The sequence below is a fragment of the Culex pipiens genome, chromosome 3, assembly GCF_016801865.2.
Source record: "Culex pipiens pallens isolate TS chromosome 3, TS_CPP_V2, whole genome shotgun sequence".
Classification (NCBI taxonomy): Eukaryota; Metazoa; Arthropoda; class Insecta; order Diptera; family Culicidae; genus Culex; species Culex pipiens.
The window spans coordinates 38,020,433-38,044,469 of NC_068939.1; the positions used below are offsets into that span (position 1 = coordinate 38,020,433).

Here is a 24,037-nt window from a genome sequence, read left to right on the forward strand (position 1 = left end):
TCTTCAAACTTGACTTTTAAACATAAAAATCGAAAAATCTCATAAAAGTGGAGTGTTTTTTTCTTTCAGTGTCTTTTTTTTTTGGAAAGCCCGTCAAATTTCCTACAAGTTTGTCTTTGACCACTTTTTCATACGATGCAACGGCTTCGAGTTACAGCAATATTTAAATTACGAAATACAACAATATTTAAAACACTTACGCCCTTCTCAAATGTCATTATCGAGTGAAACTGGCTCCATATACACAAAAATGGCTTATATAAGCGTAGGATAACATGTCTACAAAGTTTCATTGAAATCAGAGAGGGTCGAGATAAAAGTACCTAAAAAATTCCTGTTTTGGGCTGGAATTGCTCTGTCTTATACACAGGGTTGAATGATATGCACGGTGTCGTGCTTGAATCATAGGAGACGGGTATCAAGTCGTCACCAAGCACGCATGTTTTTCAGTGCCTATGGTGATGCACGTCACTTTTTTCTTTTCTCGTGCTTACTTTTCTGGTAAGCACGTCACTTGACAAGCACATAACTGCACGTGTGCTTATTTCAAGCGGACTTTTTTGAAACTTCAATAAATAAGGTTTGAAAAATAATAATTTTTAACATTAAAAAGCTCTTTTATGTTTTAGATTGAGAATAAAACACATAAATTAATGGAAAATTCGACGGCAAATCAAATCGACTTTACAATCTAACCAGGGAGTGTTATTTGCCGGTTCTGAGGCCTGTTGTTGGTTGCGATAATCCTGTCTTAAGTTGCCGGATGCGCTGATTTCCGCGGATGGTTTCGTTTTTGAACTTCATGCCGGTTCCGGGTTTATGGATGACCAGCGGACTTTGCTAGTTCCAACAGGTAGGCGTCTTGGCTATTCGTCATCGCTCAGTGGCGGCCCCAGCACTTGCTTATGCGAGTAACCCTACTTTGAAGGTAAGGCCTGAGTGTGGTCGACCACTAAACTACGAGTTGTAGTCCTTTTACTGATTCATGCTACTTAGTCCGACAAATCAGTGGCAAGGTGGATGCTCTGTGACTGGCCTCTTGGTTCCAACGATGGCAAAGCGATAGCTTTTTTTTTATAATCTGCGCTCTACAAATTTAACCGAAAACATGTTTCATGTTTTTGAAGTACTCGGGTTTTGAGAACCGTTTACTAATAAGGCCATTTAATCACACCAGTTTGAGCTTGGACCAACTCTCATCGAGTTCGTTGATTAAAAAGGATGTGGCTGTGTTTAAAACTGTAATTTAAATATAAGCACGCGAAATCATAAGCACTGCGTGCTTAACATAAGCACGCGCACTGCTCCGCAATTTGTCATGTGCAGAGCCAAATCAAAGTACACTTAGAAAATTCGTGTGTGTCTATTCATCAACCCTGACTTATACAATATTGTTGCAAAATATTGATCAGAACCGTGATCAGATCAATTTACAATAAATTTATAATTTCTAAAGAACTCCCGAAATTACCCAGGAAATTGATTGAAAATTTTTCATAATTATTGATCAAAACAAAGCCAATCGTTGACCATTTAGAGTCAGCTTTGGGCGACATAGCGCAATCGGTCTCTCTGAACCATTTGCGGTACTACACTGTTCAAGTGAGAGTGAGAACAAAAGAGATAGTTTTCAGAAGCGATCGGTCAGAGTAGTTTTGCGTCGCGTTCGATTTGTGATGGTGAGTGAATGAGTCTTTTGGACGTTGTTTAATGTATTCTGAATTGTCAAAAATCGATTTTTTTTTTCCATTTGCATATTAACTGAAATAATCAAACAAAATACCATCCCTGCATTCTTCCCTTTAATCCATGCAAAATCGCTGTGGTAGGTAAAATTATTCAAATTTCACCCAGCCAATTTCCGTCATCGCTGATGAGGTGGCGTATATTTATCGTTATTTTAATGTACTTTAGTGTCATCTCTCCCACAGAGATCTCGCTGGGGCAGTTGAACATCAGATTGCCCAAAACCAACGTTGCATATCTGTTAACAGAGTCCAGCCAATCGGAAATGCATTCGCGAGACAGGAAAGCCCCGCTTTCGTGCATACAGAATGAAGCCGTTGGCTGACGATGATGGTTGGCAAAAAGTTTCAATGAAGAGATACCAGCGGCCACACGGGGCGTCAGCTGAGGGGGCCAATTTGTTGCAGATCGTATCGTTGATAAGACAGCGCGGAGACAGGATTTATTTCGAGATAAATATTCAACAGCCCAGGGTTCGTCGCTTGGGAGACTGCTGCTTTCGCGAGACCTGGGTGATCCAAACTTCCTCCCATTCGACGAACGCGCTGGGAGTTTGGTGCAAAAAAAAACCCGAAAAAACCCTACTTATGCAAATTTTCCAGGGCTACGTAACGTACCACGTGGCTCCGAGGGAGAGATGATCCCGTTGGCCACCGTGAAACTCGACGACTTCGAGGTCATTTCTGCGGACCAGTACAGTGGGAGTCCAATTTCCTTGGCTCGGACAAAACAACTTGCTGGCCACATGGACGAGAAACGGGAAGCGTTGCTTTTGCGTTTTGCTTTTTGCTTTTCTTGTGCCAATAATTATTCATGCGCCTTGCGACGCAACGAGACGTGAGACGACACGTGACACGGACCTCCTCCGACGGGGGAACTCCTGCGGAGTAAAGATGGGCAGTGCTGCCAGCTAATTTTTAATTAGAACTAAAATTTTTAGAATTTCAAGCCAAAAAGCCTCACCAAATCCTTTATTCTTTTTTCCAGTTGAGATACTGTCATTCAAAATAAATATCAATGAATTCAGTGGCGCAGACTTTAATTTACAAAAATTACAAAAATTACAAAAATTACAAAAATAACAAAAATTACAAAAATTACAAAAATTACAAAAATTACAAAAATTACAAAAATTACAAAAATTACAAAAATTACAAAAATTACAAAAATTACAAAAATTACAAAAATTACAAAAATTACAAAAATTACAAAAATTACAAAAATTACAAAAATTACAAAAATTACAAAAATTACAAAAATTACAAAAATTACAAAAATTACAAAAATTACAAAAATTACAAAAATTACAAAAATTACAAAAATTACAAAAATTACAAAAATTACAAAAATTACAAAAATTACAAAAATTACAAAAATTACAAAAATTACAAAAATTACAAAAATTACAAAAATTACAAAAATTACAAAAATTACAAAAATTACAAAAATTACAAAAATTACAAAAATTACAAAAATTACAAAAATTACAAAAATTACAAAAATTACAAAAATTACAAAAATTACAAAAATTACAAAAATTACAAAAATTACAAAAATTACAAAAATTACAAAAATTACAAAAATTACAAAAATTACAAAAATTACAAAAATTACAAAAATTACAAAAATTACAAAAATTACAAAAATTACAAAAATTACAAAAATTACAAAAATTACAAAAATTACAAAAATTACAAAAATTACAAAAATTACAAAAATTACAAAAATTACAAAAATTACAAAAATTACAAAAATTACAAAAATTACAAAAATTACAAAAATTACAAAAATTACAAAAATTACAAAAATAACAAAAATTACAAAAATTACAAAAATTACAAAAATTACAAAAATTACAAAAATTACAAAAATTACAAAAATCGACGGTAACATTTCAAAATGCATCATGTACATTTTGACACTTTCTGGGTTATTGTATATTCTGAAAGTACTTCTAATAAGCTACCTCTCCACCAAAAATGAGCAAAAGTTACTTCAGTAAAGTCTGTTTAATCATGATTTTAAATAAAGTAACATAAACAAAATCTCTGCCATCAGCAGTCCCAGTTTATATAGCCCTGTCAACCTGTCAAACAAAAGGCTACATAAACCTCGTGACGAAAAAAAAAGCAACAAGAAAAAAGCGCCATGTAAATTCGGCGAAGAAAAACGAATCATAACAAAGCGCCCCCCTCAGTGACAGCAGGGTGATATCGACGTTGGTGATTTCAAAAGAAGTTATGTTTGTTTTTCTCAAATAAAATTACGGAAATAATGTTTTATTGAATATGGATGATCAAGTATCAACAAAAGCAACGTTTTTCATCGTTTGTTATCATTAGAACATCTTATTTTGCTTTTATATAAAAATGGTAATTGAAAATGGATGCTCAACATTCAAATGCGTTTTTCTCAAAACGCATGGTTTGTACATGATGCTTTTTGAAATGTTGGCGTCGAAATTACAAAAATTACAAAAATTACAAAAATTACAAAAATTACAAAAATTACAAAAATTACAAAAATTACAAAAATTACAAAAATTACAAAAATTACAAAAATTACAAAAATTACAAAAATTACAAAAATTACAAAAATTACAAAAATTACAAAAATTACAAAAATTACAAAAATTACAAAAATTACAAAAATTACAAAAATTACAAAAATTACAAAAATTACGAAAATTACAAAAATTACAAAAATTACAAAAATCACAAAAATTACAAGAAATACAAAAATTAAAAAAATTACAAAAAATAAAAAAAATACAAGAAATACAAAAAGTACAAAACTTGAAAAAATACAACTTTTTTTTCTAAATAAGGTTTGGTTGAGACTTTTTCTTTTCAAAATTTACAGCTAAAATAAAAATAAAATGCTTTTTAAAACATTTTAAAACAATCCATCTGGCAACCCTTCCCCAATGTCCCTCTGCACACCAGTTTGAACCATTGCAGTGCAACAGCTCAAGAAGTCGGAGGCCCCTCGCCGAGCCATTCACACAAATGCTGGACGTGTGCCTTATGAACCGAGTCGTCGTGGGACCATGTGCCGCAGCCACGGTGGTCGGTCGAGTGAAATTATTAATGGACAAAAATCGCCTGCCTCCGACGGCGTTCTTCCTTTTTGACGAGTGGCAGTCTTTTCTTTTGTGCGCTGCACTTTTCATGTAAGTTCTTTGTTTCATCTGTCAGAGTTTTGCTGATTTTCGGCTTTTTGGAACGCGTGCGGTGCGCAGGCTTGAAGACTAAATTACAATAATAAAACAATCAGTGCACGTGCAGCAGCAGGTAGTCTCCCGGCAGTGGTCATCGGACGTGCCGGACAGTTTTGGGACCCCTGACGGGTGGGCAAGGTCCGAAAATGGTTGTGCAATTGATCTGCCAAAGTCCAAGTTTCTTTTATATCCTTGTCTAAACTATTAGCTTTTTTATTATAAATGACTTAATTTAATATAATATCAACATAATCTTGCATAATGTTAAGATGTCTTCTAAACAAAGAGTAAATATTCGATCATTCAGAATAAAAACCTAATAACCCCCCATTACATCGAATAAAACGTACCCTTTGATTGATACGCTCGCATCATTAGACGTAATTTTCGATTCCAAAAATTCAGAATAAATTGTCAATTTCTCAAAATCTGATGCACATGGTCTAACCCGTTGGTGGTCCCGTCCGCGAATTTTGTCCAACTAATTACGGGGTATAATTACTTCATTAGACGATACACAAAAAAAACTTTCCGGGGCCCCTTCCGAGTATTTGCATAATGCATTACGGTCCGGGAAACAACTCTTTTTTCGCTCCGTCCGCAAAATTCCCCGGTGGTCACCTGCTGCAGGGGTCTCTCTGGCCTCGGTAATTTAGGGTGGACGCCGGCCGGTTGTTGGGGCCAAATATTGGCCCCGTTCAATTGCGTCACGGCATATCGGCGCGGTCCACAATAGAAGCCGGAGATGTTCTATAGATGGAGCAGCAGCCACGGATCGTTTGATTGCCCACCCAGAAGCAATTGGCCAGTCGAGATGGAAAATTTGAAAATTTGAGCAAACACGCGTGCACATGGTGCGGGCAGGGTTGGAGTGAGAAGATTTTTAGGTTATGTTTAGCAATGAGAGTTGCAAGTGGATTTATCTTAAACGAAAATACTAAAATAAAGGATACCCTACACAAAAAGAAATGTTATATTACATCAGTAAATTGTGCCAATTGTTTTGTTAAAAAATGTGTAGTTTTATATCAGAAATAGATGAAATTTTTATCACTTTTTGTAAAATTTCATCTATTTATAAATTTTTAAAGAGAAAACTACTCAAAAAAGCAATATTATTTAAACACAATTTTTAACCTTAAAAATTCATTTTCATTAATTTCTAAGATGTATAGATACATATTTATGACGAATTTGTTAGAATTTGTTAAACACTTCTTAAATACAATCAGCAGTACCTGGAATCAGCCCTCAAATGGCAAAACGGTGCATTTTCCTATACAAAATTACCATCATTTTTTTTTTGTGTACAAGCAGAGATTTTTCAAGTGTCAGCCAGAATAAAATTTCATGCTTCATGTGCCAGATATTGACAGTTTTTGCCAGATTTTTGTATTTATTTTTTTTGATTAAAATAAAGGAATTTAATTGAAAACCAAATAAATGAGAAAGTGTTTTTCTTAAAGAAAATGTAGATTCAACATTCTTGAGTAAAATTAATGAAATCATCTGAATTTTACAAACTTTTGAATTAATTCATATCCTCCCTCTCCTTCACCTGTGTGGATCAATCGGACCGCGCACTGGACTCACAATCCAGAGGTCGCCGGTTCGAATCCCGAGGCGGACGCAAAAAATTCTAAGTGTAAATATAGGTTTTCGGTGCCCTCTCCCCGTGCCATACCTCTCACACTTAGGAGACCCGGGAGGCGGAGTCTTGTCGCAAAAAGAACGATACACGCCTGTGGATCCGTTGACGAAACCGCAAGGTTTAAGAGGGGCCACATGATAAGGTGTTACGTCGATTCAGTTTCTCCTTTACCATAAAGAATTGTTAGATTATCGTCTGCCAGATTTTTTAAAATTTCAATTGATACTTTGTCAGATTTTTCAAATTTTGACCTGGCAACCCTGGTTGTACCCGGAACGGACGTTTGACATAATTATATTATTGCTATATTTTGTGTTTAAGTATTTTTTTAAAGAACAATAATTTATAGTTTTTTATCAGATAATTGCACTTTAAGATATGGTGACTATTTAAAAAAAATCTAGTATCGCTATATTTTTCCCCAATAGATGCATTTAAAAAAAAACTCAATTAAGCTTTTTTATGCTTTTTTAAGCAATTTTTCATACATTTAATTTTAATTAAAAATTAAAAATTAAATATTTCCTAAATTTGAACATTTTTTTCATGCAATTTTCCTTTTTTTTTAAATACTACCCAACAAAGTGATGTAAGTTATGCCCTTCTTAAACCCCTTCCCGCCCAGAGCATTTTTTTCGGTTTTCCTTGCCATTTCTACAGAATTGACCAAATTGGATGGAATTTAATTTGGAGGTAGTAAACATCTTATATAACACTGTGCAGGAAGAATGAGATCATTTCATTCATTTGTTTTCGAGAAATTTCAATTTGAAGTGAAAAATTAGTGGTGCTCTGGTTCAACCATGGGCGATAGAGTAAATATTCTGCAAAAAAAAAAAATGAATTTTGCCTTCTTTTATTTAAAAAAACTTAATGATGGCAAAATCACTAAAAAGATATACATGTTCCCTTCTTTTAATATTATTGAATTATTGAATATTCGACAATTGAGTTTGTTTTTTTTTTTAATTCAACTTGAAGGTAAAATCTCTTTGAAGATACACATTTTGCCAACATTTAAATGTTTGGCAATTGCGTTATTTTTGTGTAAGTTCTCTGCCTTTATTCAAAAATCTATTTAAATGCAATAAAGTTCAATACAATTTACACTTCTTTAAAAAAAATGCATAAACAATTTAACTGCAAAAAATAACAGATTAAAAATGTGCAGAAATAAGAAGAAAAAAAAAGAAAGAATACATCTTTTAAAAACCTTCCCTTCTTCAAGTTGAATACAAAAAAGAAGATAAATTGCAATAAAAACTTAATTGCAAACTATTAAAATAAGAGCAAAATGTACCTCACTTTTAAAGACTCTTTTAAGAGATTTGCCCTTCTTCAAGTTAGATTTTGAATAAGAGATTGAAAAAATTGCATTGGAAAAGCTCAATTATCAAAAATTAAAAAATAAAGATTTTAAAAGGTTTTGAATAAAAGAAGGGAAAATTTCAATAAAAACAAGATTTTTCGAAAAAAAACAAAATCTTTAAAAGTATTATAAAAAAATTAAGAAAAAAATAAATTTCTATTCCTTGAAATAAGAAATACTAATTCAACAATTCGAAAAAAGGAGCAATTAATAATTATGCCAAATGTCCATTATGCCAAACGTCCTTCTGGAAAACCCATTATGCCAAATGGGGTACACCCTTTTGCTCTGGATCCTGCTGGTTTGACGTAGAATCAAGGTTATTTATTTTCGAGTAAAAAAAATGCTTGTGCTATCCAATAAATTGATGACTATTTTAAACTGAAATAGTTTTGTTTACGATTTCTTCAGTCGATTTTTATCACATCACATCACAGTTACGGAAAGAAAAAAATTTAAATCCATCATAGAAAATGTTAAGTTTTTTTTTTTTAATCAAAACTAACATTTCAAAGTTGCCACACATTAAATATTACGCCCATTTGAAATATTGGTCTTGATTTAAATTTTTTTGAGAGAATCATAAAATTTCACAAATGTTTTATTTTTAAATATGGAAAATTGGACCATTAGTTGCAAGGATATTTGCATTGGAATATGTGGGATTGTTTGGATGAGGATGAGACTTGAAAAACTTAAATTTTCTTGTTTCTATATATTTTAGTCGCTGTATTTCACCAATCAGAGGTCTATTCTTTAATGTCTGTTAGGCAATTTTATTGGCAATTTTCTGAACCTTTCGAGTAAAAAAAAAATCTGGAGCGGAAAATCATAGACACTTTTTAAAACAAATTAAAACGGGATTTTCCAGTTAAAAATAAACTGAAGCTGGCTTAATTATTAACATGACGCGCTTTATAAAAAAAAAACTTTAATGTAAATTCGTTTCGATTGCAAATTTTGTTTTAAATAAATACCTGAAGTAAAAAAAAATGTTCGGCTAAAATTTCTATTTTTCAAAAAAAAAACTTCACTTGACGGCGTTCTTCAACAGTTAAACATTTTCTAATATTTACGTAATATTCTTGTATAAACAGCTGTCAAGAAGTTTGATCCGTCGCACGACTAGTTTTTCTGTCTCCCACTGCGGTTCTGGATATGGCCACCGGAGATCGGTGGAACCGGTTCCGATGGGCCCTGTGGTATTTTAAATTATTCTATGATTGTTTTGCATGACTATTTATGATAAGAAAAAGCGTGTCAGTTCACAGTAGGATAAATCATATACTTTTTCCAAAAATCCGGATCTTCCGGTGGCCTGTACTCCGGCCACTGGTCCGTGCAGTGCGATTTTTCACCGGATTATTGTTCCTGGTGCAAAAACGAAGCTTTTGGTGTATAGCAATTGATGGTTTGCGCGAAATCATGTTGCGGTAATTTTTTGGGCCCTTTTTCCCCACTGTGCGTGTGCAGTGTATGACCGTGATTATCTATTTCAGTTTTTAATTCAAAATATATTATCTAAAATTATTCAAATAATAGCAAAACTATTTTTAATTACCAAATTTTATTTGTTCAACTGAATTATTCAATTCATTACAAAAAAAAAAAATAATAATAATTAGAACGAGTTTTGTAACTAAAATTTACAGATCGAAATTACTTAAATTCGCTTGACTCCCACCCTGGACCACCCAACGAAAGCGAAACCGTGAGGCGCGTGCAGCGAACCTTTTTCAGGAACTACCGTGCCCGCAGCAACTCAGAAGCCCTGCGTGTGGGGCCTCGTCGAACATCCGGAGGTCTAATTGCATGCATCGGCTGGCCATGCATTGATCTCCATACATTCAGTCCAGGTTCTACCTGAACGGGGCTCTAAAAAAATCCGTGAAGCTACCATTAAAATAAATGCTTGCGCTCCAAATCGAAGTCACGGAGCCGGTCCAACCTGTGCCTGTCCTGTCCTGTAGCGAGAGCGACTAATAAATTCGTCCAATTGCTGGACAGGCCCCGACCGTCAAACCACCATAATGGAGGGGCCTCCTCTTCATTATCGTCATCAAGGGTTTATTAAAAATTCATTTTACAAATTATTTCAAATGTGCACCACGTAAATAATCGATCTTTGACGGTGCGCGTAACCGCGCGGAGGAAACGGTTTGAGTTCAACCCTCCCTTCATCATGGTCTTGCAGCACGGGAAGAGGGAGGAGGAGCATTGATTGATCGTAATTACCCCCCACCAAGAAATCGGGGGACTGCTTCTGGGCGCAGGTTCACGATGTCACATAATTGCTTAATAAATGAACCACTGGGTGCCGGTTTTCTGGACCGTTGCGAATTTGGACGGGGGGTTCGTAGACTATGGACGACGTCACCGTGGAGCCGTGTCTTGACGATACTGGGTGGTATTTAGTCTACCAAACCTTTGAAAGAAGAACAGCATTGTAAAGGAATCCATAATTATTTATAATTTCCGGTCCCGGTTTCGAGGTTGTTTGGAACGGGAGTTATTAGAGCAAAAAAAGTTTGATCAGCAAAATTACCTTTATAACTGATGACATGTCGTGTGGTGTTTTATTAGGGAACAATTAATCTTTTAGTGACTTTTGCGAAGATCTTCATTTGGCAAACTTTCCCACACAAAAAAAAAATCCGAAATCGCAATTATTCCTCCGACAATCTCCCGTGTGGCAGCAGCTCCTATCAAGCGGTCATTTATCTTCGCCCGAACAGGGAGTCCCAGCCAAGCCGATCGCAGGACAGGGAGATGATTATCTCGTAACAGCAATTGTTCATGTCCACCACCCTGCCCCAGCTGCTGCTCCCCTGCGATCTGCACAATCATTAAGGGCCACATGCTTCGATTTACTTAAGACCTTCCTGTGTCCTGATCACGCGCAGAGATCTGGGAGATTGTTATCTCCTGCCCGAACCCGCCACCGCGCCACTTATCTGGGGCCCGCAATCGTCGCACGCCGGGATCAAGAACAAGCCCGCTGAACATGGGAATCAACTTACGCTCTCCTTAATTCAGTCAAACCGCCAAGAGTAAGAACCGAGCGCGCCGGAGTAGCCGGACTTGTTCGGCTGATTGAATTTTAAAATTGCTTAATTTGATTTATTACAACTAAATAATATCGTACCCTCTTAATCTCACGAGATCATCCGGTTGGAGGGGGAGGGGTAGGTGGGGGGAGGACACGCCGACATGTGCTGCTTGGAGCTACCATGCCGGAGGTAGGTTTGCGGACTTAAGGGAAATATACCCATTTTAAGCCTAATAAGCGGTCGTGTTTGAATGGTGCTGAATAATCTGGAGTGTTCCTTGAAATTTACTAAAACCAAGTACACCAACGAGTAGAGCTACTTTTTGTGAATATTTCCGTTTATTTTCACTTTTACTAAAAGTTATTCTATTCCTTCTACAAGCATTTAAAACAAATATTTCCCAATTGTATTCTAATCAGACGAGAATGCATTGGGCCACGACCATTTTTCTATTTTCAGCTTAGTTCGTTTTTCTTCCAGCGCGAATTTTTTAGCGAACTTTCACAAAAAGTAGCTTTTATAGATAAAGTTTCCTGGCATCACTGGCTCACTCCATCAGGCGCTGCTGGTGGTGTTGGTGGCCATAGCTTTCTGCCATAGGTACTCGCGATTGAGTGTGTAGTGGTGCGGTTGTCAAAATTGCTATCTCTGACACTGTCACTCCGAAGGAAACTAACATTGTTTATGTTTTGGTTTTCCCGGCATAGTCCATTGTTCGTTTGTTTTTGTTTTGGTTTTCGTGGCACGGAGTGATGCACTCACACTAATGTAAACCAAGATCACGAGTACCTATGATATACAATCTTGGTTGGTGCCCTAGTAACATTTTTAAACTTACAGGTTTTATCATGGTTCTGAAAACCCGCATACGGCCTAAATTGGCTTTTATGGCCTACTTAAAACCTAAAATGTTACTAGGGTGGCTATCTTTGTTCTTTGTTTGCTAGAGAATCTGCACCCTTACCAAAAATCATGATTTTTTGAGTTCCAAATCCCACTTTTCATACGATTTTTTCAGTTCAACCCATATAACCATTTTTATGGTTGTAGTACCTGAACTCAAAAAAATCGTATGAAAAGTGAGATTTGGAACTCAAAAAATCATGATTTTTGGTAAGGATGTGAGAGAGAGAAGCGTCGTCACTCAGTGCAGCGCTTGAATTACTTGTCAAAATTGAGTTCCTTCGTTTAAAAGCACATGAGCTGGAAAGATGCGGAAGAGCGAGTTTTGTTATGTTTGAGTGCCTTGTCATTTCTCTTTGAAGCTTCTTTATAGAGCTTTATGACGTTTCGCGTACGCACACTAGCGCACCATTTGATTTTGCTGGCCGGACAAAATCTAACCTCACTTTTTTTCGTGCATGTACACGCAATACATGCGCACGTAAATAACACTATTATTGGCCTTCGCTTGGAATGGGTCGTCAAAATTGAAACGTCAAAAGATTTGGCGCGTTTGGTTTTTTGATGGTGCTTGCTAATTATTTACTTATTTCGGGATTATTTTTCAAGTGAGTGAATGACTAATGAAAACATGTTGACGGTAATTGGAAGCGCTTTGAAAACGTTAGCGCAAGTGAAAAGATATTGATGCCAACTTTCGTTAAGCAGTTAAGCTCTCATCTTGCGTGCACATACATCCGCCACCAAAATGATGAGAAATGTTCAAAAGTGCATTTAATTTGATCGGTGTGGCCAGTAAATGGCATTATTTCGCGTGCTTAATTGTGGCGGTGCTGTTGCTTGTAGCGTAAATAGTATTTTTGGAGCATGAATCGAGCATCAAACTCTCCATATGACAAAGATAGGTGTGTGATTAGAAAAGGTATATTTCCCCTAATTCAAGTTCAGTGCACAAACGCGCATGCTTTTAAGCATCATCACAAGGTTTGTAGACATGTTTCGGAAGGTCGGCCCCAAGAGATAAGCTCGTGCAATTTAGATAATCGCGCGGTAACGTAAACACTGAAAGATTGAAGGTTTGAAATTTATTCGTATCAGCATGATTTCTTCAAAACACCGACAGCAGATTCGTTGGAGTAACATTCGTAGATCTGCATTTAATCAAGTTGACTTGCGACGAATGTTCCAGAATGAATCCTTCGTTGCATCGTAGGACGTTTGGAGCAACACAAATACCATCGCTGATGTCCATGAACGTGGGGTCACAGCTGGGTTCACAGGAGATCGGATCAGTTGAGGTGGCGTTATAACCCAGAGTACACTGGCAGTTATTTGGAGCAACGCAGACTCCATTCTGACAACCGCTTTCGCAAATTGGATCACAAACATTTGATTCTACTAGACTTCGCAAGAATCCATCCCTACACGTGCAGGTATTCGGATTGGTACAATCTCCGTTGACGCAGGTCGGATCACACTGTGGAATACATCGATTTCCCCTGAAAAGGAATCCCTCCTCACAAAGGCAACGATTTGGCTCAACGCATGTTCCGTTACCACAATCCGCAATCTCCGGATCACACGACGGAAGACAAAGATAATCCGATTCAGGAGATTGCTCAAATCCACGTTTACATTCGCAGGTATTCGGAGCAATACACCTCCCATTTTCACAAGGAACCTCACAAACAGGCACGCACTCCGTGTCCGTTTTCTTCATGTACCCCGGATGACAAGTGCATTCGCCCTGTCCGGAGCAAACCCCAAAGATACAGTCCGACTCGCACACCGGCACGCAGCGATTCCCCTGCAGTTGGAAGCCCTGATTGCAATCGCACCGGTTCGGTCCGTTACACGATCCATCGATGCACCCCCCGTCACAGACGGGCTTACACTCCCCGCGCGAGTCCTTGGCGTATCCTTCGCAGCACTCTGGCACCGATTCCGTGTTGAACGCCAGTTCGCACGTGTTGCTGTTGTAGCCGGACTCAACCATCGTCTGATGCCACTTGAACCAGCATTTGTAGTCACACGGGGTGTACCTTGACACGTAGATATGACCCCACTTGACGTATGGTACGCTGGAAGGTTAGGGGGAACTCAAAGATTCGCTTGAAGAAGTTAGTTTGAAATCTCTACAATACCTTACATTCTTCCAGCAGATCTGTCCCCACACCAGAGGTATCACCAGAAGCAACGTGCAAATTTTCACCAAACATTTCATCGCGAATCGCTCTACTTTCACGGAGCACGAAACAACAACTGGTGTGTTAGGCGCTTTTTATCCCAAGTTACACGCACTTGGTCGTTTATGATTCAAACACATCCTGTATTACCTCGTCGTTGTTGTGCTACCTAGTCGCACGTGCATTCATTGGTCAAATTTTCTAAAAACTTACAGAAAGTGCAATGGGAAAAGGATAGATAAAGATAATGCTTGAAACTAGATCACCGAAAAAATAACCAATTATAGATGTGTTTGATCATCAGCTCCCCCAGGGCCAGTTCAGCCTTGTTCCGGCAGCTCCAAAATCGCATCATCATCTCCCTCGCGAGAGCAACAAAACTCCAGCAGGGTAAAGAGATCTTCCTCGGTGATTTCTTGCTGGGCCGCATTGCGGCGGATACCACGCTGGCGAACGCTGTGTTATCCGCTCGAACCGTTCGCTCGTACTTCACTGAGTAGGGTGGGACGTTGCAGCAGGCATCCGCGGTAATTACCGCTATAGTTGCCATCACAGTTCGCGCACTTTACGCGCGGCTTCGTTTGTTCGGCCTTGTCCCCCAATTTCGCCTTTCGTGGCAGTTCCGTGAGCCGTGGCGCTACGTCCGACGAGTTCTTGGAGTAAAACCGCCAGTTTATCCAAAAAGAGAGGTGTCGCTTCGGGTCGGTGATCGGACGGGCTTGGTAACCCTGCAAGACCCCCTTAAAAGGGAGCTTCTATGGGTCGTATGTATAGAAGATAAAGTTGCTACACTTCAGTTCTTCAAGCACCAGGTCGAATTTTTTTCTGTTCAGTGTGATCACTTGCACTGACGACTTACCGATTTTCTGACAATATCCGAGATCTTCCAGCAACTCGTCAATATCGTCCACCAACGTGTCCAAAACAAAATTTGAAGGTGGTCACCGTTGGAAAATTGTTCTTTTTTGACATCGACACTTTTATCCGTGCATGTCCATCGTCGCCGTCGTCGTCGGTGTTGTTGTTGTTGTTGCTTTCCTCGTCGCTCTGCATCTTCGTTGGTTTGTTTACCTTTTGGCACTCGGCCGGTAGACGAACTTCGCGGGTTTTTCCAGGCCGCACTCGAACTGCCACGACCACGGCTGACCTTCGGCATGCTGGAGGAGTAAACTCGCGGGTAATCACGATCAACTACAGCGATTTAATTCGGAGAAAAACTATGGAGCACTGACACCTGACTACTACTTGCTCTCGTGCGTACACGGAGTTGCCAAATTTCGACATTTTGACCGGCAACCAAATTCAACCAAACTTCGGGACAATGCACAGAATGGTCAGCCAAACATAACGTGTTTGTTATTGTTTACATTGCGTGATATCGTTTTCATTCATTCTCGGAACGTCATAAGGCGACGTGCGACAAGATTGCACGACAACGTCGACCTCACGCCGTCGGAATGGCTTGAGGAACTGATAAAGAAAGAATTTGCTGAATTGCCAAAATAAAGGTTATAGCTTTATATATAACTTTTATGTCAACTCGTCGGTGTCATACGTATGTCAAAATACGACAACGACGATTACCTGCGGAAGACTTCGCTGGATTTTTGATAACTAATCAGGTCATATTGATAAACGGTTCCGGGATCGCTGCGGAGCAATTAAACTTATCATACTGTTTGCTAGTTGAATGAAATTTTGCCTGATGAGACCTTATTAAGAGCCACCCTGTTTCTTTCACTGTTCCATTCTCGAGGAAGGTACCTTCAGGATGAGATCGTTGATACTAGTGACCGTTTTGCTGGCGATTCTTCCTCTTATAGCTGCCCAAACATGTACCGTCTCCGTCAGGTTGAGCAACACCACCTCCTAGCCGAACCAACTCTTCCTAATCACACTCTTGTTTCTTCCAGAACGCCTTACGTCACGACGACCTACAGGAAAATCAGTCGTGATACCACCTGCCACTGGAAGTGCGTCCTCAGGCACAAAAAGCAAATCAACACCGACTACGACGTCGTCAATACCTGCTCGATCAACTACAAAACCACGACCCAGTCGGTGTGCTGCGAGGGCTACCAGGAGAATGCGAAGAAAGTTTGCGAACCTGTCTGCCACGGGTGCCAGAATGGCACGTGCGTCGCACCGAACAGCTGCACGTGCAACGCAGGCTTCCGCAAGCAGCTGGGAGTCTGTGTTCCGGTTTGTGATCCCGAGTGTGGCCACGGAACGTGCGTAGCGCCAGGGGAGTGCTCCTGTCGGGAAGGGTACGCTGCGGATCCGAAGAAGGGATGTGTTCCTGCCTGTGAACCTGCTTGTCTGAATGGGGAATGTGTTGGGTTGAACACTTGCGAGTGCTTCAGTGGGTTCCGGGAAACGGTGGAGTCCCATGTATGCATGCCGGAGTGTGATCCGGATATAGCGGATTGTGGAAGTGGAACCTGTGTTGGTCCAAACCGTTGCGACTGCGTAGAGGGATTTATATTCGAGGGGAATCGATGCATTCCAAGATGTGATACGACCTGCATCAACGGAGATTGTACAAAACCGAATACCTGCACGTGCAAGGAGGGATTCGTCAACAGTCCAGTGAATCCATCTGAATGTGTTCCCTTCTGCAGTAGTGAATGTCAAAATGGAACCTGTGTTGGTCCAGACACCTGCCAGTGCCTTCCTGGGTATCAGCAATCCCATACTGTAGCCAATTCTTGCGAACCCAGCTGCGATTCCAAGTTTGTAGACATCGCCAACGGCGAATGCATCGCCCCCAATGTGCTCCAGTGCAGTGAGGGATTCCAGCTGGAATACTCACCACTATCCGGAAGGACCTTCTGCCGATACCCGTGTGACGCCGAATGCGTCCATGGACTGTGTCTTTCGGATGGATCCTGCCAGTGCTGGGACGGATTTAGTCCCTCTGATGGTGCTGACAATGTTTGCGAACCGATTGGAATGAATTGCACGCAATCTTTATGAGTGATTTAAATAAAACTATAAAAGCAATATTTAGACCAAAATCTCGATTTATTTTGGAAACACTTAATGCTAAATCTTTAAGTTGACGTAAGCAATCCCGTTGGTATCTCCTGTCCACCTTCGACGCTAGATCTGCACCTCATCAAGCCAGACGAGCGTTCCAGCACGTATCCTTCACTGCATCGCAGAACATTCGGAGCAATACACTGTCCATTGCTGATATCGACGTGCGTGGGATCACAGCTCGGTTCGCACAAGTTCGGATCCGTTGAGGTTGCGTTGTATCCACCAGAACACTGGCACGTGTTTGGACCTACACAGGTCCCATGTTGACATCCACTCGCACAAATCGGAACGCAAACATTCGAATCCCCAGAACTGGTTGAGAATCCTTCCTTGCACGTACACCTGTTCGGACTGGTACAATCTCCGTTGACGCAGGTCGTATCACACTGCGGAACACAGCGATGACCTCTGAAAACGAATCCGACCGCACAACGGCAACGATTTGGCGCAACGCACGTTCCATAGCTACAGTCCGCAATCGTCGGATCACACTTTGGAAAGCACTGATAATCCGAAAACCAATACTTCTCAAATCCGTGATCACACTCGCAGGTATTCGGTGCAATGCACCTGCCGTTCTCACACGGAGTCTCACAAACCGGCACGCACTCCGTGTCCGTTTGTTTCGTGTACCCAGGAAGGCACGTACACTGCCCAGGCTTGGTACAAACTCCCAAAACACACTCCACGTCGCACACCGGAAGGCACCGATTCCCCCTCAGTTGGTATCCTTCAGCGCAACCGCACTGATTCGGCGCGTTGCACGTTCCGTTGATGCAACCTCCCTCGCAAACGGGTAGACACTCCCCGCGGGAGTTCTTCGCGTATCCATCGCAGCATTCCGACCGCAGCTCCGTCTTGGACGCTAGCTCGCACGTTTGGGCCGTGTAGCTAGAGTCCACGATTCTCGTGTGGCTAGCGAAAATGCAATGGTAGTAGCAATTGGCCGTTCTGGATACGCGAGTTGTGCCCCTTTTCAGGTACTGAACACTGAAAGTAGGGATTACACAATTTGATGGAAATATGAATCGATTTGATACCTTACCTGACATCCTTCAGACAGATACGACCCAGCACCGTGGGTATCAAAAGCAGAAGAGCGCAAGTCAGAGTGTAGAGTTTCATCGCGAAGGTTAACTCTTTCTTCAGAAGTGTGCTGAACCGAGATGTGCCAGTTCTATTTATTTCAGTTGGTATGATACCACGCGCTACTCGAGAATCACTAGTACTTCTAAAAGATCAATATTGAATTTGTTAACAAACTAAGCAACAATTTATCGTTGATGTAGAAAAGAAGTGTATCGAGTGTTACAATAAGTGCAAAGCTAACAATCAATTCGATTTTGCTCTGATTGCTGCAAACAAATTCACGTGTAGTTTGGCCAACTTCTCAGCACTCGCCACGTGATATCTGCGAATAAAATGTCCTAGCGAGTGGTTTTACGAATCAAATTTCACCAAACCGTCTCCAAGATGAGAACATTGATCGCTGTAAACGTCGCGCTCGTGATACTTCCACTTATAGCAGCACAGAACTGTGTCAGGGATATCAGGTATGGCCATTAGAGAGCAGGAGAAGTGCAGTTTTAACTTTTAATTCAATTTCACAGCGTTCCTAGTCTCGTAACAACTACCAAGCGAGTCAGTCGGACTTACCACTGCAACTACGATTGTGTGTTTTCGTACACGGAGTATGTCGATACAAGTTACATCGATTATGACGGTTGTTGGTTGAACTACGAGGTGAAGCAGGAGTCCGTCTGCTGCGAAGGATACAAGCAGGATTCCCTCGGACAATGTAAACCAATTTGCGTGGGATGCAGCAATGGTCGGTGTACCGAGCCAAATGTGTGCAGCTGTTACGCCGGGTATCAAGATCAAATGGGTATCTGCGTCCCGGTATGTGAGCCAAAATGTGGCCACGGCACGTGCGTAGCACCAGGGCGGTGCTCCTGCCATGAAGGGTACGTGATGGATGCGCAGAAAGGATGCGTTCCTGTTTGTGATCCACCCTGCCAGAATGGTGCATGTACTGGGGTGAACACTTGTGAATGCTTCAGTGGATTTCAACAGGTCCAAACAGATTCCAACGTATGCGCGCCGGAATGTGATCTAGAGATAGCAGATTGTGGCAACGGAACTTGCGTTGAGCCGAATCGATGCAGGTGTGCGGAAGGATTCACATTTGAGGACAATCGATGTATTGCCCACTGTGATCGCGCTTGTAGCAACGGAAGCTGCACCAGTCCAAATACTTGCACTTGCAACGCCGGATACGTCAATAACCCGGCTGTTCCAGGCGAGTGTATTCCCTTCTGCGATGGCGGTTGTCAAAATGGAACCTGCGTTGCTCCCAACACTTGTGAGTGTCTCGGTGGGTTTGAACAGTCGAATCACGATGCGAACTTGTGTGAACCGAGCTGCGATCCGAAGTTTATGGACCCCAGGAAGGGAGAATGCATTGCGCCTAACGTATTGGATTGTAATGCGGGGTACGTGCTGGAATATTCATCAATATCTGGGCGGACCTTTTGCAAACGCGCGCTGGATTTGGAATGGGGACATAGTACCATAGGCAATAGCAAATAATATCAAAAATCTTTTTGACGTTTCGAGAAAGACGCGCTTTAATGTTTGACCTTGAATAAACAAAAACGAGAGTACGCAATGTAAACAATAACAAACACATTTTGTTTGGTTGATCATTCTGTGCATTGTCCTGACGTTTGGTTGAGTTTGGTTGCTGGAGTCCCGAGTTATGATTGTTTACAGTAGTCGAGCTCCTACTTGTGTCAAACGCGCTCTGTCCTGAAATCCCTTTGGCCAATTGTCGCACTTACATCAATTTTAAGGCTGTGTCGAGATAGCCAACAAGACTGAAATTTCTTTCAGATGAAACGTAACAATGCACGGAGTTTTTTCGGTTTTTACTGAATATCTCAGGATTGAAATCGAATTTTGGGGATCTGTGAAGGTCAAAAGGTGAGGCAATGTGAGCTTTGGCCCAAAATGCACGTACGACAAGTTAGCACGACAGCGACGAGTTGTAAACTTTTAACATGCAAAAAAGTCATTCAAAAAAGTAATTTAAAAACTAAAATTTATTCACTTCATCGGTTCACACACATTGACAGCTTCCTGGGAGGGGAAGAATCCGGCCAAACACCGACAAGAGCCGTCCGGAAGACATTGAGCATTGACACATTCGGGACTACATTGGGACTGGCAGCGTATCAGGCCAGACTCCACGGAATACGTCAGTTGGTATCCTTCGTTACACCGCAGGACATTCGGTGCAATACACTGCCCATTGGTGGTATCAAAGAACTTGGGATCACAGCTTGGTTCGCACGAGTTCGGGGCTGCTTCAGACGGTTGATATCCATGCAGACAGAGACAGGTGTTTGGAGCAACGCAAGTTCCGTTGGAGCATTCTTCGTTGCAGATGGGTTTACACACATTTGGTTCCGAACTTTTGTTGAATCCTTGCTTGCAAGTGCAGGCATTTGGTTGCGAACATTCAGCGTTGATACACGTTGGATCACAAATTGGGACGCATGCGTGACCCCTGAACTCGTATCCCTTCTCGCAATCACAACGATTTGGCTCAACGCAAGTTCCGTTTCCACATTTCGCGATCTTTGGATCGCATCGTGGTTTGCAAACATGCTTTGAATTCCCGGCTAGCTCAAATCCGTGCCTACACTCGCAGGTATTAGGAGCAATGCACTTGCCTTGTTCGCACGGCGGATCACACACGGGTTCACACTCCGTGGCCGTCCTGTTCCTATACCCCGGCAGACAGGAACACACTCCAACACCTGTACAATCTCCAAAAATACAATCCGGATCGCACACGGGAACACAGCGATTCCCGCGTAACCGGAATCCCTCCTCACACCCGCACCGATTCGGCGCAACACACCGACCGCCAACGCATCCTCCCTCACAAACCGGTCGACACTCGCCCCGCGAGTCCTTTTCGAACCCTTCGCAGCACTCCTGCTTCGTTTCCGTCCTGTAAGCCAGCTCGCAGGTGTTCGTACTGTAGCCCGACTCGATGTAGATCTTGTGCCACTTGCCCCAGCAAACGTAGTCACACGGCGTGGTTCGGGACACGTGCTGGTTGCCCCACTTGACGTACGGCACTCTGAAAGGGGGGTTAGAGCATTTGAACGAACTTATCGGTGAAAGGTGGACCTGAGTGAGTGTTTACCTGACTTCCCGCGGACAGAGGCGCCCCACTGCCAGCAGGGGCAACGATAACAGAAGAGCGCAGGTCAGTGCGAATACCTGCATTGTGAGTTTCTTGGGGGAGAGTACCGGTAATTTTCGCCTCTACAGAGGTATTTATGCTGTCTTCATATCGGAGGGGAACTTTCCATTCAAGAAAAGTTGTATCAGTCAATCAACTGTTCCTGAGGGGGGGCATGACCGACAACATTGTAAGTTGAGGGGTTCCCCTTGACACAGGGCACTTCCGCGAAAGATCAATCTTCAATCTAGATTTGCAGACATGAAAATACTCTTGTTGTTCGAAGTTCATTCATTAGACGCTATAAATGAAGCAGGTGATATCGAATCAAGTATTACTTTCCATTGAGCTTTCACAAAAAGATGAGTTCCTGGATCGTAGCTTACGCATTGCTTGCAATTCTTCCTCTCATAGTGGGGCAAAATTGCACCAAAACTGTCAGGTAAGACACAAAATTAGTAAGTGATTGCTCTAAACTAAGTGTTTATCCCTACAGCACACCATATCTTGCAACGTCTTCAAGTACGACTAAACGAAACACAATTTGCCACCATAAATGTTGGTTTTGGTGGAAAAAGCAAATCGACACGAGTTTCCACAGCTTGGACCACTGCTCGATAAATTACAAGACGGAGAAGCAATCGGTTTGTTGTGAGGGTTACAAGAAGATGGCATCCGGGAAATGTGAACCCATTTGTCACGGTTGCCAAAACGGGCTTTGTACCGCTCCAAATGTGTGCAGCTGCGATAAGGGTTTCCGTAATTTGATGGGAATCTGCGTTCCGATTTGTGATAATCCCGAGTGTGGTCACGGCACGTGTGAAGCACCTGGGAAATGTTCCTGTCACGAAGGATACGAGTTGGATCGTGCCAAAGGATGCGTTCCGAAATGTGATCCACCCTGTTTGAATGGAGATTGTGTTGATCGAAATACCTGCGAGTGTTTCTCTGGGTATCAAAAGACATCGGAATCCAACGTTTGCGTGCCGGTGTGCGATCCAAAACTAGCGGATTGTGGCAGTGGAACCTGCGCTGGACCAAACCGTTGCACCTGCGTAGCAGGATTTGTATTCGAGAAGAATCGATGCGTTCCTCACTGTGATCCTCCCTGCGTCCATGGAAGCTGTACCAAGCCCAATATCTGCTCTTGCAGGGAAGGATTCGTCAACAGTGTAGCAAAACCAGCTGAGTGTATTCCCTTCTGCGATGGCGGTTGTCAGAATGGAACCTGCGTTGCTCCCGGCACTTGTGAGTGTCTTGGAGGGTTTGAGCAATCGAATGACGATCCGAATGTGTGTGAGCCAAGCTGCGATCCGATGTTCGTGGACACCAGGAGGGGAGAGTGTGTTGCGCCCAATGTGCTTGAATGCGATCCGGGATATGTGCTGGACTATTCAACGCTTTCCGGAAGGATCTTTTGTAGAAGGTTGTGAATGAATACTTTCATTAAAATGTTAAGCCTAATAAGCGGTCGTGTTTGAATGATGCAGGATAATCTGGATTGTTCCTTGTAATTTACTGAAGCCAAGTACACCAACGAGTAGAGCAACTTTTTGTGCACATTTCTGTTCATTTTCACTTTCACTAAAAGTTTTTCTATTTCTTTTACAAGCATTTAAAACAAATATTTCCTTAATGTATTCTAATCAGACGAGAATGCATTGGGCTACGCCCATTTTTCTATTTTCAGCTTAGTTCTTTTTTTCTTCCAGCGCTCTTTCGGGTCTGCTTAGTGCTGCCAATTGTGATGAAATTTTAAGTGAACACTCACGAAAATTAGCATTTATAGAGAAAATTTCCTGGCATTACTGGCTCACTCCAACAGGCGCTGCTGGTGGAGATGGTGGCCATCCTTTGTTCTTTATTTGCCTTCGCTTCTCGCTCGGTTTTATTCCGCCTTCGATTGGAATGGGTCGTCAAAAGTCAAACGTCAAAAGATGAGGCACGTTCGTTTTTTTAGGGCACTTGCTAATTATTTACATTTTTCGGGATTATTTTTCAAGTGAGTGACTAACTAATGTTCAAAAGAACATGTTACCGGTAGTTGGAAGCAATTTTATATCTTAAGCTCTTTGCAAACGTTAGCGCAAGTGAAAAGATACCGATGGCGACTTTCGTTAAGCAGTTTAGCTCTCATCTTGCGTGTGGATGTGTGTGCCAACAAAATGTTTAGAAATGGTCCCGCAAAATAGATATTATGATCAAAAGTGCATTAAACTTGATCTTTTTGGCCCGTAAGTGGCATACATTTGCGTGCTTACTCGAGGCGATGCTGTTGCTGGTAAGCCTAAATAGTATTTTAGGAGCTTTAAGCGAGCATCAAACTTTCCATATCGACGTCATCGTGCTATCTTGTCGCACCCGCCATTTCGACGTGCCAAGAAAAACGCCTTTTAATGTTTGACCTTGACAAAACAAAAGCACGCAATGTAAACAATAACAAACACGTTTTGTTTGGCTGACCATTATGTGCATTGTCCCGAAGTATGGTTGAAGTTGGTTGCTGGACTTCCGAGTTATAATTACAAATGTTTACGGTAGTCTAACTTGTACGTGCGTGAAACGCGTTCTGACCTGACATTCCTTTGGCCAGTTGTCACACTTACATCTATTAA

The 24,037-nt window shown here is 41.2% G+C and overlaps 4 protein-coding genes across 4 annotated transcripts; 3 read left to right on the top strand and 1 right to left on the bottom strand.

Moving 5' to 3' along the window:
• Window positions 1-13,009: 13,009 nt before the first annotated feature.
• Window positions 13,010-21,481, bottom strand: LOC120426293 (zonadhesin-like). The gene is made up of 7 exons (XM_052709868.1): window positions 21,384-21,481; window positions 20,277-21,317; window positions 18,213-18,407; window positions 17,183-18,157; window positions 16,233-16,444; window positions 14,084-14,216; window positions 13,010-14,020 (listed from the first exon to the last, which is right to left on the bottom strand). Exons 1-7 carry the CDS (start codon window positions 21,464-21,466, stop codon window positions 13,048-13,050), a joined length of 3,612 nt encoding a protein of 1,203 aa, XP_052565828.1. The 5' UTR covers window positions 21,467-21,481; the 3' UTR covers window positions 13,010-13,047.
• Window positions 15,823-17,134, top strand: LOC120426291 (epidermal growth factor-like protein). Its single transcript, XM_039591043.2, has 2 exons — window positions 15,823-15,976; window positions 16,039-17,134. The coding sequence occupies exons 1-2, from the start codon at window positions 15,897-15,899 to the stop codon at window positions 17,099-17,101; spliced, it is 1,143 nt and encodes a 380-aa protein (XP_039446977.1). The 5' UTR covers window positions 15,823-15,896; the 3' UTR covers window positions 17,102-17,134.
• On the top strand, window positions 18,569-19,855 carry LOC128093295 (epidermal growth factor-like protein). The gene is made up of 2 exons (XM_052709589.1): window positions 18,569-18,720; window positions 18,778-19,855. The coding sequence occupies exons 1-2, from the start codon at window positions 18,641-18,643 to the stop codon at window positions 19,754-19,756; spliced, it is 1,059 nt and encodes a 352-aa protein (XP_052565549.1). The 5' UTR covers window positions 18,569-18,640; the 3' UTR covers window positions 19,757-19,855.
• On the top strand, window positions 21,479-22,889 carry LOC120426294 (epidermal growth factor-like protein). Its single transcript, XM_039591046.2, has 3 exons — window positions 21,479-21,612; window positions 21,674-21,864; window positions 21,919-22,889. The coding sequence occupies exons 2-3, from the start codon at window positions 21,785-21,787 to the stop codon at window positions 22,853-22,855; spliced, it is 1,017 nt and encodes a 338-aa protein (XP_039446980.2). The 5' UTR covers window positions 21,479-21,612; window positions 21,674-21,784; the 3' UTR covers window positions 22,856-22,889.
• The last annotated feature ends 1,148 nt before the right edge of the window (window positions 22,890-24,037 follow it).

Excerpts from the sequence above, each read along its gene's own strand:
- LOC120426291 (XM_039591043.2), top strand. The coding sequence starts at position 15,897 with ATGAGATCGTTGATACTAGTGACCGTTTTGCTGGCGATTCTTCCTCTT. Across the intron at positions 15,977-16,038 it reads ACATGTACCGTCTCCGTCAG|AACGCCTTACGTCACGACGA; the intron begins GTTGAGCAACAC and ends TGTTTCTTCCAG.
- LOC128093295 (XM_052709589.1), top strand. The coding sequence starts at position 18,641 with ATGAGAACATTGATCGCTGTAAACGTCGCGCTCGTGATACTTCCACTT. Across the intron at positions 18,721-18,777 it reads AACTGTGTCAGGGATATCAG|CGTTCCTAGTCTCGTAACAA; the intron begins GTATGGCCATTA and ends TCAATTTCACAG.
- LOC120426293 (XM_052709868.1), bottom strand. The coding sequence starts at position 21,466 with ATGCAGGTATTCGCACTGACCTGCGCTCTTCTGTTATCGTTGCCCCTG. Across the intron at positions 18,408-20,276 it reads AATGTGTGTGAACCGATGAA|ATCTTTTAGAAGTACTAGTG; the intron begins GTGAATAAATTT and ends AATTCAATATTG. Across the intron at positions 18,158-18,212 it reads ATCTGTCTGAAGGATGTCAG|TGTTCAGTACCTGAAAAGGG; the intron begins GTAAGGTATCAA and ends CCCTACTTTCAG.
- LOC120426294 (XM_039591046.2), top strand. The coding sequence starts at position 21,785 with ATGAGTTCCTGGATCGTAGCTTACGCATTGCTTGCAATTCTTCCTCTC. Across the intron at positions 21,865-21,918 it reads AATTGCACCAAAACTGTCAG|CACACCATATCTTGCAACGT; the intron begins GTAAGACACAAA and ends TTATCCCTACAG.